General features: G+C 38.3%; 1 protein-coding gene across 3 annotated transcripts in view; it reads right to left on the bottom strand.

Moving 5' to 3' along the window:
- The window catches only part of LOC138757524 (protein sel-1 homolog 3-like), a 112,002-nt gene that overhangs the window by 10,503 nt on the left and 88,852 nt on the right, over positions 1 to 12,647 (bottom strand). For all 3 annotated transcript variants that reach the window (XM_069925025.1, XM_069925023.1, XM_069925024.1), the window contains 6 exons: positions 12,510 to 12,600; positions 12,331 to 12,409; positions 12,132 to 12,241; positions 11,329 to 11,456; positions 10,282 to 10,384; positions 3,001 to 3,073 (listed from right to left, as the gene is read on the bottom strand). In XM_069925025.1, coding sequence (XP_069781126.1) covers positions 3,001 to 3,073; positions 10,282 to 10,384; positions 11,329 to 11,456; positions 12,132 to 12,241; positions 12,331 to 12,409; positions 12,510 to 12,600 — 584 coding nt within the window. The remainder of the gene's footprint in view (positions 1 to 3,000; positions 3,074 to 10,281; positions 10,385 to 11,328; positions 11,457 to 12,131; positions 12,242 to 12,330; positions 12,410 to 12,509; positions 12,601 to 12,647) is intronic.

Below are 12,647 nucleotides of genomic sequence, written 5' to 3'. Positions count from 1 at the left end.
TCTGGAATCTGGAGCAAAAAGGAAAACACTGGAGGAAATCAGTGGGTTGAGCAGCATCTGTGTGGGGAAAATGAAAGGCTGACACCCTGCATCAATTCCATCAGTGAAGAGGGAAGAATGCCAGTATAAAGCAGAGAAGGGGAGGACTAAGACAGGGGCCAGAGGGTAACAGGTGAGCCAAGTGAGGGAGGGGAAAATGGGTGGAATTGAGAGACTGCGAGAGGTGGATGATAGGTGGAAGCAGATAAGGCAAAAAAAAAAATCAGGCGATGGAGCCAGGTGGGGGGAGAGGGGAGATGAAGTTGGAGACAACTGCTGGAAGGTAATAACTGGAAAGACAAAGGCTACCAGTGCTGGAAGCTCATATGTAAGGAAGGTGATGATGAGAAACTTTAATAATAAGGTGAAGAGTGGATGGAACCAGATGAGGTAAGGGATCTAGTGGGCAAAATAGATGAAACTGAAAGGGGGTGGGGGGGTGAACAAAAATGGGAGGAGCGGGTGTGGATTGGAAGAAGAGAGAGGGCATGAGTTACGTGGATCTTATCACATAGAGTTGTCCTTTCCAGGCCTGGAAAGTTTGACAGATAACGCAATACCGTCTATTTACCAAGGATCCAAATATTCTTTCTAGATGAAGCAATTTAATGCTCATAACATGGTCTCTTCTACAACAGGGAAACCAAAGGCAAATTTGGTCTGGGCTTGTAAATGACTTCAGGGCCACAGCAAAGTATTTCACTCTTTACTGCCCTTGGAATTAGTGAGGAAGCTGCTCACTTGTATCATAACTGCAATATGGAAGCAGAAAACCAGATGGATCAAGATATAGGCTGAATTAGAACACAGCAATATTCCTGCCATTTTGTAGAAAACCTCAATTCTGCAAAAATAGTCCTGAGCTTGCACTTAATCCATCTCACCGCGTCTGACTGCCCTGTCTTTGACCTCTTGCACTGTTCCAGCAAAACTCAAATCTTTTGCCTGTTTGCCTTGGTCAATTTCAATTAATCTCACCACTCTTCCACAATTTCATCTCATTTGCTGATATATCAATTAAGGATGCGATAATACCTGCAATCAAGTGGTCCTTGTTGAGCCCAAACTGAGTATATTACTGGATAAGTGCACTGTTGATGACATCTTCCACCACTTTGCTGATGGCATACTGATGACCTTCAGGGCAGCATACTGATGACCTTCAGGGCAGCAGATGTACTGTCCTCACTTAGACTAGCCATGACTATGTATTTGACTCTGAAGTGCCCTTGGAATAAGTGAGCGAAACCACTCACTTGTATCATATAATTGCTGGATTGAAGCAGAATAAAAGCAAAAAGCCAGATGGATCGACATAGGGGCCGAAATAAAATATGGTAACATTCCTCTCAGTCCAAAATAGTTCCAAACTCATGAACAAATGGGAAATGGGGCCTAAATGTGATGAGTTGTCTCATAAATCACCACAACAAATGACTTAGCACATCTTAAGTAGAGGAATTCCAAATTCTAGGCACAGTTCTTCATTTTCACTCTGAAAGTGAACATGGGCTTTTATCGCTTCATCTAAATGTTATTGAATACTTTCTTTCCTACAAATTGATTCTAATTTAAAATATTTTTCAAGTATAAAGCAGAAAAATAAAACATCTTATTCCAAGCACTGGCATGTTATTTTATGTTGTTATGGATTTTGTTTAAGTGTATCTTGATGACAATTCCAGGCTAATCAGTTAGTGAACATTCTGGAGATTGGTTGCTCCTTTGATCCTATCCCTGCCAGGAAGTTGTTCTCAAGGTTAAAATATTTAATAGCGGGTTATTTTTCTTATACTTTAACATCATGAAAAATAGTTCAGAAGTGTGATGGGCGTACTAGATATTAAACTATGCCTACATGGCATTGCTCATGTTGACAAGGAGAAACAAATTCATGCGCACATTTTTAGTTTATTGGTTTAATAACCCAAAAAACCCGGACCAACAGTGCAGAGACACAAGTTCAAATCCCAACCACTCTTAGCAGGGACTCAACAACCCTCACCCCGGGGGCCACAACACCTTTAAGTAAAAGCCTTGTTTTCTTTTATGTAGTCATCGAAGAGAAGTACAGAAGAAAACAAAACTTGACTGCTTCACAGGGAAGGGAACCCCTAAACTTTGCACAGTGTCCTTGTGGAGCCATAACCGAAAATGGTTGAACATGGCAGGCCTACAATATGCCAAGACCAGCTGCATTTATTTAAAATGAACTTAACCTCCACAGAAAAAAAAAAGCCCACGCACAATTTAGGTTAAACTAGAAGTCTGCAGACTCAGAAGACTGTCTGTAATTTCTGCCACCTACAATCAATATGATTTCCCCCCCCCCCCTCCACTATTGAGAAGGTCCCTACCACTCTATCAATCCAGCATATCATTCTCTAGAATTTCTGCTACTTACAACATGATCCCACCACCAGACCCTTTCCCGTCTCCCCTCCTCCCAATCCCCTAACCCCACCTCCACCCCCACCTTCTTATTTAGGGTTTTCCCAATCTTTGGCATCCCCAACGAAGCCTATTGCATTCTATGGATGCTGCACGAGCTGCTGAGTTTCTCCAGAACATTTGCACATTAATGGAAGCACAATTTAGGCGGTCGGAGAGGAAATGGCACTGAGCATTAATTGTGAAATGTGAATAGTGGACAAAAGTGGTCACTCCCATTTTCTGATGAATGCTGTTTCACCATCTTACAACCACCAAGGTAATTTACTCTTGATGGAGTTGAATTGATTTTTATGTAATTTTTCATGCAAACCAAACACTAACATATTCAATTTCTTGGTGTTTTTTGTATTATTTTACCATATTTTATATTTATACCATAAAATTACATGTTTATTTTGAACAACTATTATGAAACATAATCAGTAAAATTTTACTCCCTATTTTTCGACATGTAAATGATACACAGGTAAAACTGCAAAATTTCCTCAGAGCATCACAATCAGTTACCTGTGCAGTCCCAGTACCACTTCACAGCAAAACAAATCAGTGTCGACAGGAGAATTGCTATCGCAGTATATAACTGAAAACAAAAATATAAACGATTTAATAGATAATTTCTAAAAGCTTCAATGAATATAATGGTTACAAGGTACTTAATGTTGTAGTTCATAACTATGAGTAAATATTATGGGGTGGAAGACATCAGTTTTTAATTTATATGTAGAAACTGTGCAACATCCTTTAGTTTGATATAACATTGGATAATATTTGATCTACTTTAGCCTTGGCCACATTGACCAGTCTTGGTCTTCCTTGACCTCTTGAAAGTTAAGCTAGGCACAGACCACAAACATGGAAGTTTGATTTTATGGTATCACAGATAACTTGTTAATGGAGAAAGAATATAGCAATTTATGTGGCAACCATTTTTTGTTTGATAATAGATGGTGCTTTGATGTGAATGATATTGTTGTGCATTTTCATGATGGTAATGACAGACTCAATATATACAAATAAATTCATTTCTTGAGAGAATAGACAGGAGATTCTGAGCAAGGGATCAAGACCTTGATCATCATAGATGTCTCTGAGTCCATAGAATTCTTTCTTTTTTTTTTGCACCATTCCAAGAGGCTCTGCAGTACTGGGTCGATGCGTGGAGTGGACGGAGCAAGCCCCTATTCCATAGAATTCTTGAGAGGGAGATGTTGGTACCAATGACATTGGTAGGAAAAGTGATGAGGACCTGAAGGATGACTATAGAGAGTTTGGAAGGAAGCTAAAGAGCAGAACAGCAAGAGAGGTAATCACTGGATTGCTGGCAGTGCCTTGTGCTAGTGAGGGAAAGAATAGGAAGTTATGGCAGGTGAAAGTGTGGCTGAGGAGTTGGTACAGGGGGCAGGGGTAATGGCCATAAATTCAAACTTTCTCTGTGTTCTGTGCCCAACTTAGCTTTCAAGAGGTGAAGGAAGACCAAGACAGTTTAAGTCGATCAAATATTATCCAACGATACATCAAACTAAAGGAAGTTGAACAGTTTCTGTGTACAAATTAAACATTGATGCCTTCTGGGACATTGGGATTTTCTCTGTTCAAAAAGGATGGGTTGCACCTGAGGGAAGGACAGGCAGTGAATTGAACAAAAATGCAAGGAATATTGGGACAAAAGCAGATGAACTCACATTGTGGATCAATACATGGAACTATGACACTGTGGCCATTAAGAAGCCCAAAACATTGGTTATATATCTTTACCTCCTACTGAGTTCTTCCACCACTTCTGTGTTTTTATTACAATCACAGCATTTGCAGCCTTTCGCGTTTCACTCCAGTAGTGGAGGGATTGTCTACCGAGTCAGTGTGTGTAGAAGTCAGGAACAGGAAGATGGTAATAACCCTCTTATTATATTAGAGATCCCCCAATAGTAACAGAGACATTGAGAAGCTGATAGGGAACAATCCAGAAATAAACAATAATGTTGTGATGGGTGATTTAACTTTCCTAATATTGATTGGCACTATCTTAGAGTGAAGGGTTTGGATGGAGTGGAATGAGTTAGATTTGTTCAGAAAGGTTTCCTGACAAAATATGTAGAAAGGCCAATGAAAGGATAAGCTGTACTTGACCTGGTATTTGAAAATGAATTAGATCGGGTGTCAGATCCTTTAGTGAGCGAACATTTTAGAAAAAGTAATCACAACTCCCTCTCCTTTCCCATAGTGCTAGAGAAGGACAAGAATAGACAAATATGATGCTATAATACAGGAGCTTGGGAGCATGTATTCAAGGGGCAATGTACAGCAGAAATGTGACAAATGTTCAGGGAACATTTCCATGGCACTCTGCACAAGTAGATTCCACTGAGGCATGGAAAGGATGGTAAGGTGAAATATCCATGCTGTTCAAGGGATGTAGAAAATCTATTTGAGAATAAAAGCTCATGAGAGGTTTAAGAAGATAGGAACTGATAGAGCTCCAGAGAATTACAAGATTGTCACGAATCAACTTAAGAAAGGAAAGTTAGAAGGGGCATGAGAAGGCCCTGGTGAGCAGAATTAAGGAAAGCCACAAGGCATTCTACAAGTATGTGAAGAACAAGTAGTGTGAGGATAGGACCAATCAGGGGTGATAGTGGAAATGTGTGCATGGAGACAGAGAATGTAGTAGGGGTCCTTAATGAATACTTTGCTTCAGTATTCACCAGAGAAAAGGACCTTTGCAATTGTGAGGATGACTTAAAATGGATTGAAACGCTTGAGCAGGTGGAATATAAATTTGTTACAACAATATAATGTGCCTATACTAAAACATTCAATGAACTTATGGATAAAGAAAAATAAAATGACAGGCTCTAGGGCTTTGACTCCATTGTATAATAATCAACTTATTTCTTTTTCAATACATAATCAAAGTTAATTGCATTGGAGATTTAAAGGTGTGAAAAATTTGGGAGATTGTTTTAAAGAGGGTAAGTTTTTATCTTTTAATCAGATGAGGGAAGATTTTTGTATTGATAAGAACTCTTTATTACTTTATTATCAAATTCGATCTTTGGTAAAATGTATGTTTGGTAGAGATATGATTTTACCTAAAATGACTAAATTTGAGACTTTTCTTATGAAGGTACCAGAGAAGGGTTATATTTCATCTATGTATCAAATATTACAGGATGGTATGGATAAAAAGGGTTGGGATAGATCTAAAATTAAATGGGAAGTGGATATTGGTTTTATTTTTTTCTGAAGAGGATTGGTTAGATATCTGTTATGATAGTGTAACTCGATTGATAAATGCATGTTATGCAATGATTAATTACAATTTTTTACATCAATTATATTTGACACCTGAAAAATTTAAAAAATATGGTTTTAATGAATCAGAATTGTCTTTTAGATGTGGTGATATGGTTGGAACTTTTTTTTCATGCTGTTTGGTTATGTACACATATACAATCTTTTTGGAAGAAAATTCAATCGTTTTTAGAATACCTGTATAAGATTAAAATAGTTTTAGATCCAACAGTATTTTTATTGGGTAGTTTGCAACCTCTGAAAGGTTTGGGATTAGATAAATTCCAGCTTGCTTTTGTATATTTAGCTTTATCCATAGCAAAAAAAATGTATTGCTAGTACATGGAAAGATACAAATATGATTGATATAGATGGCATAATGAGATGAGATATTGTTTAATAATGGAAAAAATTACATATGTTTCTCATGATAATTATAATTTTTTTATTAATAAGTGGCTGTTATACTCAGAATATTTACATTTCAATTTATATTGATTAGATTTTAATATGTATATTTAACTTTTTCTTTAATATTCTTTTTTCTTTTTTTATGGCTCTCCTTAGGAGAGTTGGCTGAAGGGGGGGGGGGGTTCTTTTCTTTTTTTTCTATATATATAAAAAAGTTCACGTTCATGTTTAATTGCTGCATATGTCATATTATTTGTTTTTTGAACGAATAAAGTTTAAAAAAAAAGAAACGCTTGAGCATACTAACATTAAGAAAGAATATGCTGAAGCTTTAGAAATGCATGAAGTTAGATAAGTCACAAGGATAGGATGAGATTTAAGCAAGGCTACTGTGGAAATTGAAGGAGGAGATTGCTGAGCCACTGGTGAAGATCTTAGCATCATCATTAGAGACAGGAGAAGGCAGGGTGTGCATTGGGACAATTTGTTTTATGGGCAGGATGTAGTAGAGAGATGGAAGTCTTTTAAAGATCAGATTTTGAGAGTGCAAAAGCTTTATGTTCCTGTTAGGTTAAAAGGAGGGGCAAAAGGTTTGAGAGAGCCGTGGTTTTCAAGGAATATTGGAAACTTGGTTCGAAGAAAAAGGGAGGCGTACATTAGATATAAGAAGCATGGAGTTAAGGAGATGTTTGAAAGATACATTGAATGTAAGAGGAATCTTAAGAGAGGAATTAGGAAAGCTAAAAGAAGGTACGAGAAAACTATGGCAAGCAGGGTGAAAACTAATCCAAAAGAGTTCTACAAATATGTTAATGGTAAGAGGAAAGCTAGAGACAAAATTGGTCCCTTAGAAAATCAGAGTGGAAAACTGTGTGTGGAACCTAGAGAAATGGGGGAGATATTGAACAGTTTCTTTTCTTCGGTATTCACTAAGGAGAAGGATATTGGGAGATGTGGGATAAAAAAAGCAAATTGGGTAAATATGGGGAATATAGAGATTACAAAAGGTGTAGTTTTAAGGCTTTTGAAGAATATAAAGGTGGATAAGTCTCCGGGACCAGACGGGATCTTCCCCAGGACATTGAGAGAAGTGAAGGAGGAAATAGCAGAGGCTCTGGCGGTAATTTTTCAAATGTCATTAGATATGGGGATAGTGCCGGAGGATTGGCGCATTGCGCATGTGGTTCCGTTATTTAAAAAGGGTTCAAGGAGGAAGCCTGGCAACTATCGGCCTGTAAGTTTGACGTCTGTGGTAGGTAAATTAATGGAGAAAATTCTTAGAGATAGTACTTATAAACATCTGGATAGACAGGGTCTGATCAGGAGCACTCAACATGGATTTGTGGGAGGAAGGTCATGTTTGACCAATCTGATTGAATTTTTTGAAGAGGTGACTAGGAATGTGGATGAGGGTAGCGCAGTGGATGTTGTCTATATGGACTTCAGTAAGGCCTTCGATAAGGTACCACATAGAAGGTTAGTTAGGAAGGTGCAGTCTTTAGGTATAAATTTTGAGACAGTCAAATGGATTGAACATTGGCTGAAAGGGAGAGGCCAGAGAGTGGTAGTGGATAATTGTCTGTCAGGTTGGAGGCCGGTGACCAGTGGTGTGCCTCAAGGATCTGTATTGGGCCCATTGTTGTTCGTTATATACATTAATGATCTAGATGATGGGGTGGTGAATTGGATTAGTAAATATGCAGACGATACTAAGATAGGTGGAATAGTGGATAATGAAGAAGGTTTTCAAGGATTGCAGAGGGATTTGGGCTGCTTAGAAAAGTGGGCTGAAAAATGGCAGATGGAATTTAATGCTGATAAGTGTGAGGAGCTTCATTTTGGTAAGAAGAATCAGAATAGGACATATGTGGTAAATGGGAGAGCATTGAGGAATACAGAAGAGCAGAAAGATTTAGGAGTAACGGTACATCGTTCCCTGAAGGTAGAAACTCACGTGAATAGGGTGGTGAAGAAGGCTTTTAGTATGCTGGCCTTTATCAATCATTGCATGGAATATAGGAGTTGGGAGGTGATGTTGAGATTGTATAAGACGTTGGTGCGGCCTAATTTGGAGTTCTGGTCGCCTAATTATAGGAAGGATATAAACAGAGTGGAGAGAGTGCAGAGAAGGTTTACCAGAATGTTGCCTGGGTTTAAGCATCTGGAGTATGGGGAGAGATTGGACAGATTGGGTCTTTATTCTTTGGAGCGTAGAAGGTTGAGAGGGGATTTGATAGAAGTATTTAAGATTATGAAAGGGATAGACAGAATGGATGTGGATAGACTATTTCCGTTAAGAGGAGGAAAGTTTAAAACAAGAGGACATGAGTTAAGAATTAAGGGGCAGAGGTTTAGAGGTAACATGAGGGGGAACTTCTTTACTCAGAGAGTGGTAGCTGTGTGGAATGATCTTCCGGGAGAAATAGTGGCGGCGGAGTCAATTGTATTATTTAAGAAAAGGTTGGACAGGTATATGGATGAGAAGAAGATGGAGGGTTATGGGCATTGTGCAGGGAGGTGGGATTAGAAAGGGGTGTTTGGTTCGGTGCGGACTAGAAGGGCCTAATGGCCTGTTTCCGTGCTGTAATTGTTATGTTATGTTATATGTTAAGTATTTGAGGATAGGAGAGTAGAGATAACCCAGGAAATTATAGACCAGTAAGTGTTACTTCAGTGATGGGTAAGCTGTTGGACAGGATCCAGAGAGACAGGACTTGCAAGCATTTAGAGAGACAAAATCACCATGGCTTTGTCATGGGAAGGTCATGTCTCAGGTGACTGATTAAATTTTTTGAGGCTGTAACAGAGAATATTGATGAAAGCAGAGTGGTGGATTTCAGTATGGCAATTTGATAAGGTTTCCCATGCAAGGCTCATTCAGAAAGTAAAAAGGCATGGAATCCAAGGAGGCCTTTGTGGATACAGAATTGGCTCACCCAGAGGGTGGTTGTGGGTGGTTCATATTCTGCATGGAGGTTAGTGACAAGTGCTGTTCCACAGTGATCTGTTTTAAGACATCTCCGTGAACATAGGACACTCAAAGTTGCACAGGTTGATAGTGTTGTTAAGAAAGTGTACAGTGTATTGGCCTTCATGAACAGTGAGGACTAGTGGGATTGAGGTGATGTTGCAGCTATACAAGTCCTTAGTTAGACCCCATTTGGAATATTCTGTTCAATTCTGGCCTTCTCACTAAAGGAAGGAGTGATTTCCAAGGATGCTGCTGGGATTGTAGAGCATGCCTTATGAGGATAGGTTGAGTGAACTTGGTCTTTTCTCCTTAGAGCGAAAGAGAATGAGGGATGACCTGTTTAAAGTGTATAAGATGACGAGAGGCAATGATTGTTGGATGGCCAAAGTTTTTTTTTCCTGGGCTTCAATGGCTACACAAAGAGACATAGTTTTCAGGTTCTTGGGAGAAAGTACAAGATGTAAGAGGTTAAGTTTTTTATGCATTGGGTGATGGGAGCATTAATTGTGAAATGTGAATAGTGGACAAAAGTGGTCACTCCCATTTTCTGATGAATGCTGTTTCACCATCTTACAACCACCGAGGTAATTTACTCTTGATGGAGTTGAATTGATTTTTATGTAATTTTTCATGCAAACCAAACACTAACATATTCAATTTCTTGGTGTTTTTTGTATTATTTTACCATATTTTATATTTATACCATAAAATTGCATGTTTATTTTGAACAACTATTATAAAAAATAATCAGTTAAATTTTATTCCCTATTTTTCTACATGAATTTATTTGTATATATTGAGTCTGTCATATTAACATCATGAAAATGCACAACAATATCATTCACATCAAAGCACCATCTATTATCAAACAAATAGTTGCCACATAAATTGCTATATTCTTTCTCCATTAGCAAGTTATCTGTGATATCCATAAAATCAAACTTCCATGTTTGTGGTCTGTGCCTAGCTTAATTTTCAAGCGGTAGAGGCAGGTACAATAGAATCTTTTAAGAGACTATTAGACTGGGCTGAAGGGCCTGTAAATTACTAGATTCTATGTTTTTTAACCAGTACATATAGAGAAACTAATCAAAGGTGTTTGTTGGAATACATACTAAAGCCCAAAAGTAGTCATTAATCCACATTGCCTTCAGGTGAACACGAAGCAAAGCTATTGAGCATGGGATAACAGCCTCTTCAACATTCACGGTTATACACCTAATGAAATGAAGAGAATTAATTGCATTAACACAGCTTACACTTGGAATTGAATTACTGGACTTTTATTTGGAAAATATTGTCAAATTTTCAGTTTTTGGGCACCAATCCCTAAAGGATTTACAGTTTCCACTTGAGTGGCCTGTTGGATTATATTCAGAATCAATCCTGGTTTTTACACATTTATCCCAATGGTCATGTGCAGAAAAAAAAAATCATAAAATATAAATTCTAGTTTTTTTCATCAAAGGGCACCTGATAATTTCCTTTAATTAGAAACAGAAAAGTCTGTGGCCGAACAAGATGATATTGTAATTTCCAACAGGTCTCTCCAACTTCCTTGGAACAACTGCCCCCATCTTCCCTCCCCCCCCACCCCCCTACTCCGCACAACCATTCTGACATATTGTGGCCACTTCTGTCTTTATAATCTCTGACTGACATAACTTCTGTCTATAACCTCATTCTTTAAATTTTCTAGCAATCTGAATACTTGCATTTTAGGTTGTTAACCCCTTTAATTTCCTTTTTTGTAGTAGCCATCTTATCTGTATTCTTGACCATTTTTTGGTATGTACTCTTTACTCTTAATCATCTTGTAAAGGAGCTTTCTTGTTTTCCTGTATGAATCTGACAAAAGGTCTGCACTTGTTCCCCACAGGTTGACAAAAGATTAGATTCACATTTCTACCATTTTGTGGTTCTACTTCAAGATTTAAATATGATACTTCTATCGCTACAATTTTCTTTGACAGGGTTGATAACGTGTGACAGGATTCAATTACACATAAGTAGTTAATGACCAGGACACAAAGGTGAGACACTAATCAGAATTTTACTTTTGTTTTGCATTATTACGTTTAGTGATATGGTGTTCTACAATTTGACTGATGACCAGAATCAGGGAAGGTTTGAGTTTAAAAAAATATATATTTTGCTATTACCTCTCATATAATTCCTGCTGAAGTGTGATGTTGTTAATTTGTTTTCTTGTGTTCAGGTTCAGGAGATCTAAAATACTCTCTGGTATGTGAAGACCCTCCTCTACCAGTGAACCCAAGTTATAAAATGCCTGTTGGAAGGAAAATAAGCATTGTTATCAGTGAAAAGAAATAACACACACTGTTGTTCTGGTTCTCTAGCCTGAACACTCATAGGTACATATCCTCTTGTACTTTGAGAGATATCCACTCAGGCTTGTACACTTTGGTGCCAGGAACTTGGTGTGAAGCCCAACCCCTCAAGCTGCTCGTTGTTCTGCTAGGATCTGAAAAGCTGGGAACTTTCCTAAAGCCATTTGCCTCTCCTATTGATCTCACACTAAAGAACAGCCATGACCGGAATGGACAGCCTGCCTATGAGGACTGGTATTGGGTGGGCAGTTGCTCAATGATGCGATACAGGGATCAAGCCTGCATTGGTGAGTTGTCAGATCCCAGTATCTCTCATCACCTATGATTGGATGTGATGGAAACTGTGATGTCCTCTCCTGTGCAGCTCTCCCCAACCTCAGCCACCACAGGCCAGTGATGAAAGAACACAAGTTGAAGCAGGGGCTCACATTAAACTTCTGGCAGAGCAATACTCTTAGTAACACAAAAAAAAATGCAATAACAACTCCTTTTAATGCTGGTTTCATTAGCCCTCTTATTCTTAAAAATGCATGCTGACCACTAAACAATGTACCAGAGTACTTTGTATTATACTAGCTGTGTTAAACTCCCTCAAAAACAACTTGGAGACTTACTTGAGAATAATTCCATAAAGCAGCAGAAGCATACATCTCAATGGATTGCTCAATGTTCTTTTCATGGCTCTTATGGCCATAATAGTAGAAATCACCCATTTTCACCAGAACTGGAATTCACATACAATTAAGAAATGAGGTAGTGCATGGCTGGATGTCGGAACTTCAATTTCAGCTTACATCTCTACAACATACATACCAAAAGGATGTGCATTCTGCTGAAAAGCTGATAAATTGTAATATCGCCAGGTATAATCAACACAGTTGTTTATGAGCTCCTAATAAGCAGAAACATGAGGTTTGCTGATTAATTTGCATATGGAAATAAAAGATAAATCCCTAACTTCTCAGAGAAGCAATCTCTTATCAGTAACTCACTGGTTTTTCTTCACAGAGATAGGCAATGTTTGTCTGAGATGATTCAATTCCCGTTTCTGCAGTGATGAGGAAATACAGAAGAGCTTCACTCCTGGGTTTGAAAAAGAACATGTGCTTCAGTTGAGGATATTTGAATGA

Source organism: Narcine bancroftii, chromosome 3 (genome assembly GCF_036971445.1).
Source record: "Narcine bancroftii isolate sNarBan1 chromosome 3, sNarBan1.hap1, whole genome shotgun sequence".
In the NCBI taxonomy this organism is placed as follows: domain Eukaryota; kingdom Metazoa; phylum Chordata; class Chondrichthyes; order Torpediniformes; family Narcinidae; genus Narcine; species Narcine bancroftii.
This window is presented reverse-complemented; position numbering and strand designations above follow the sequence as displayed.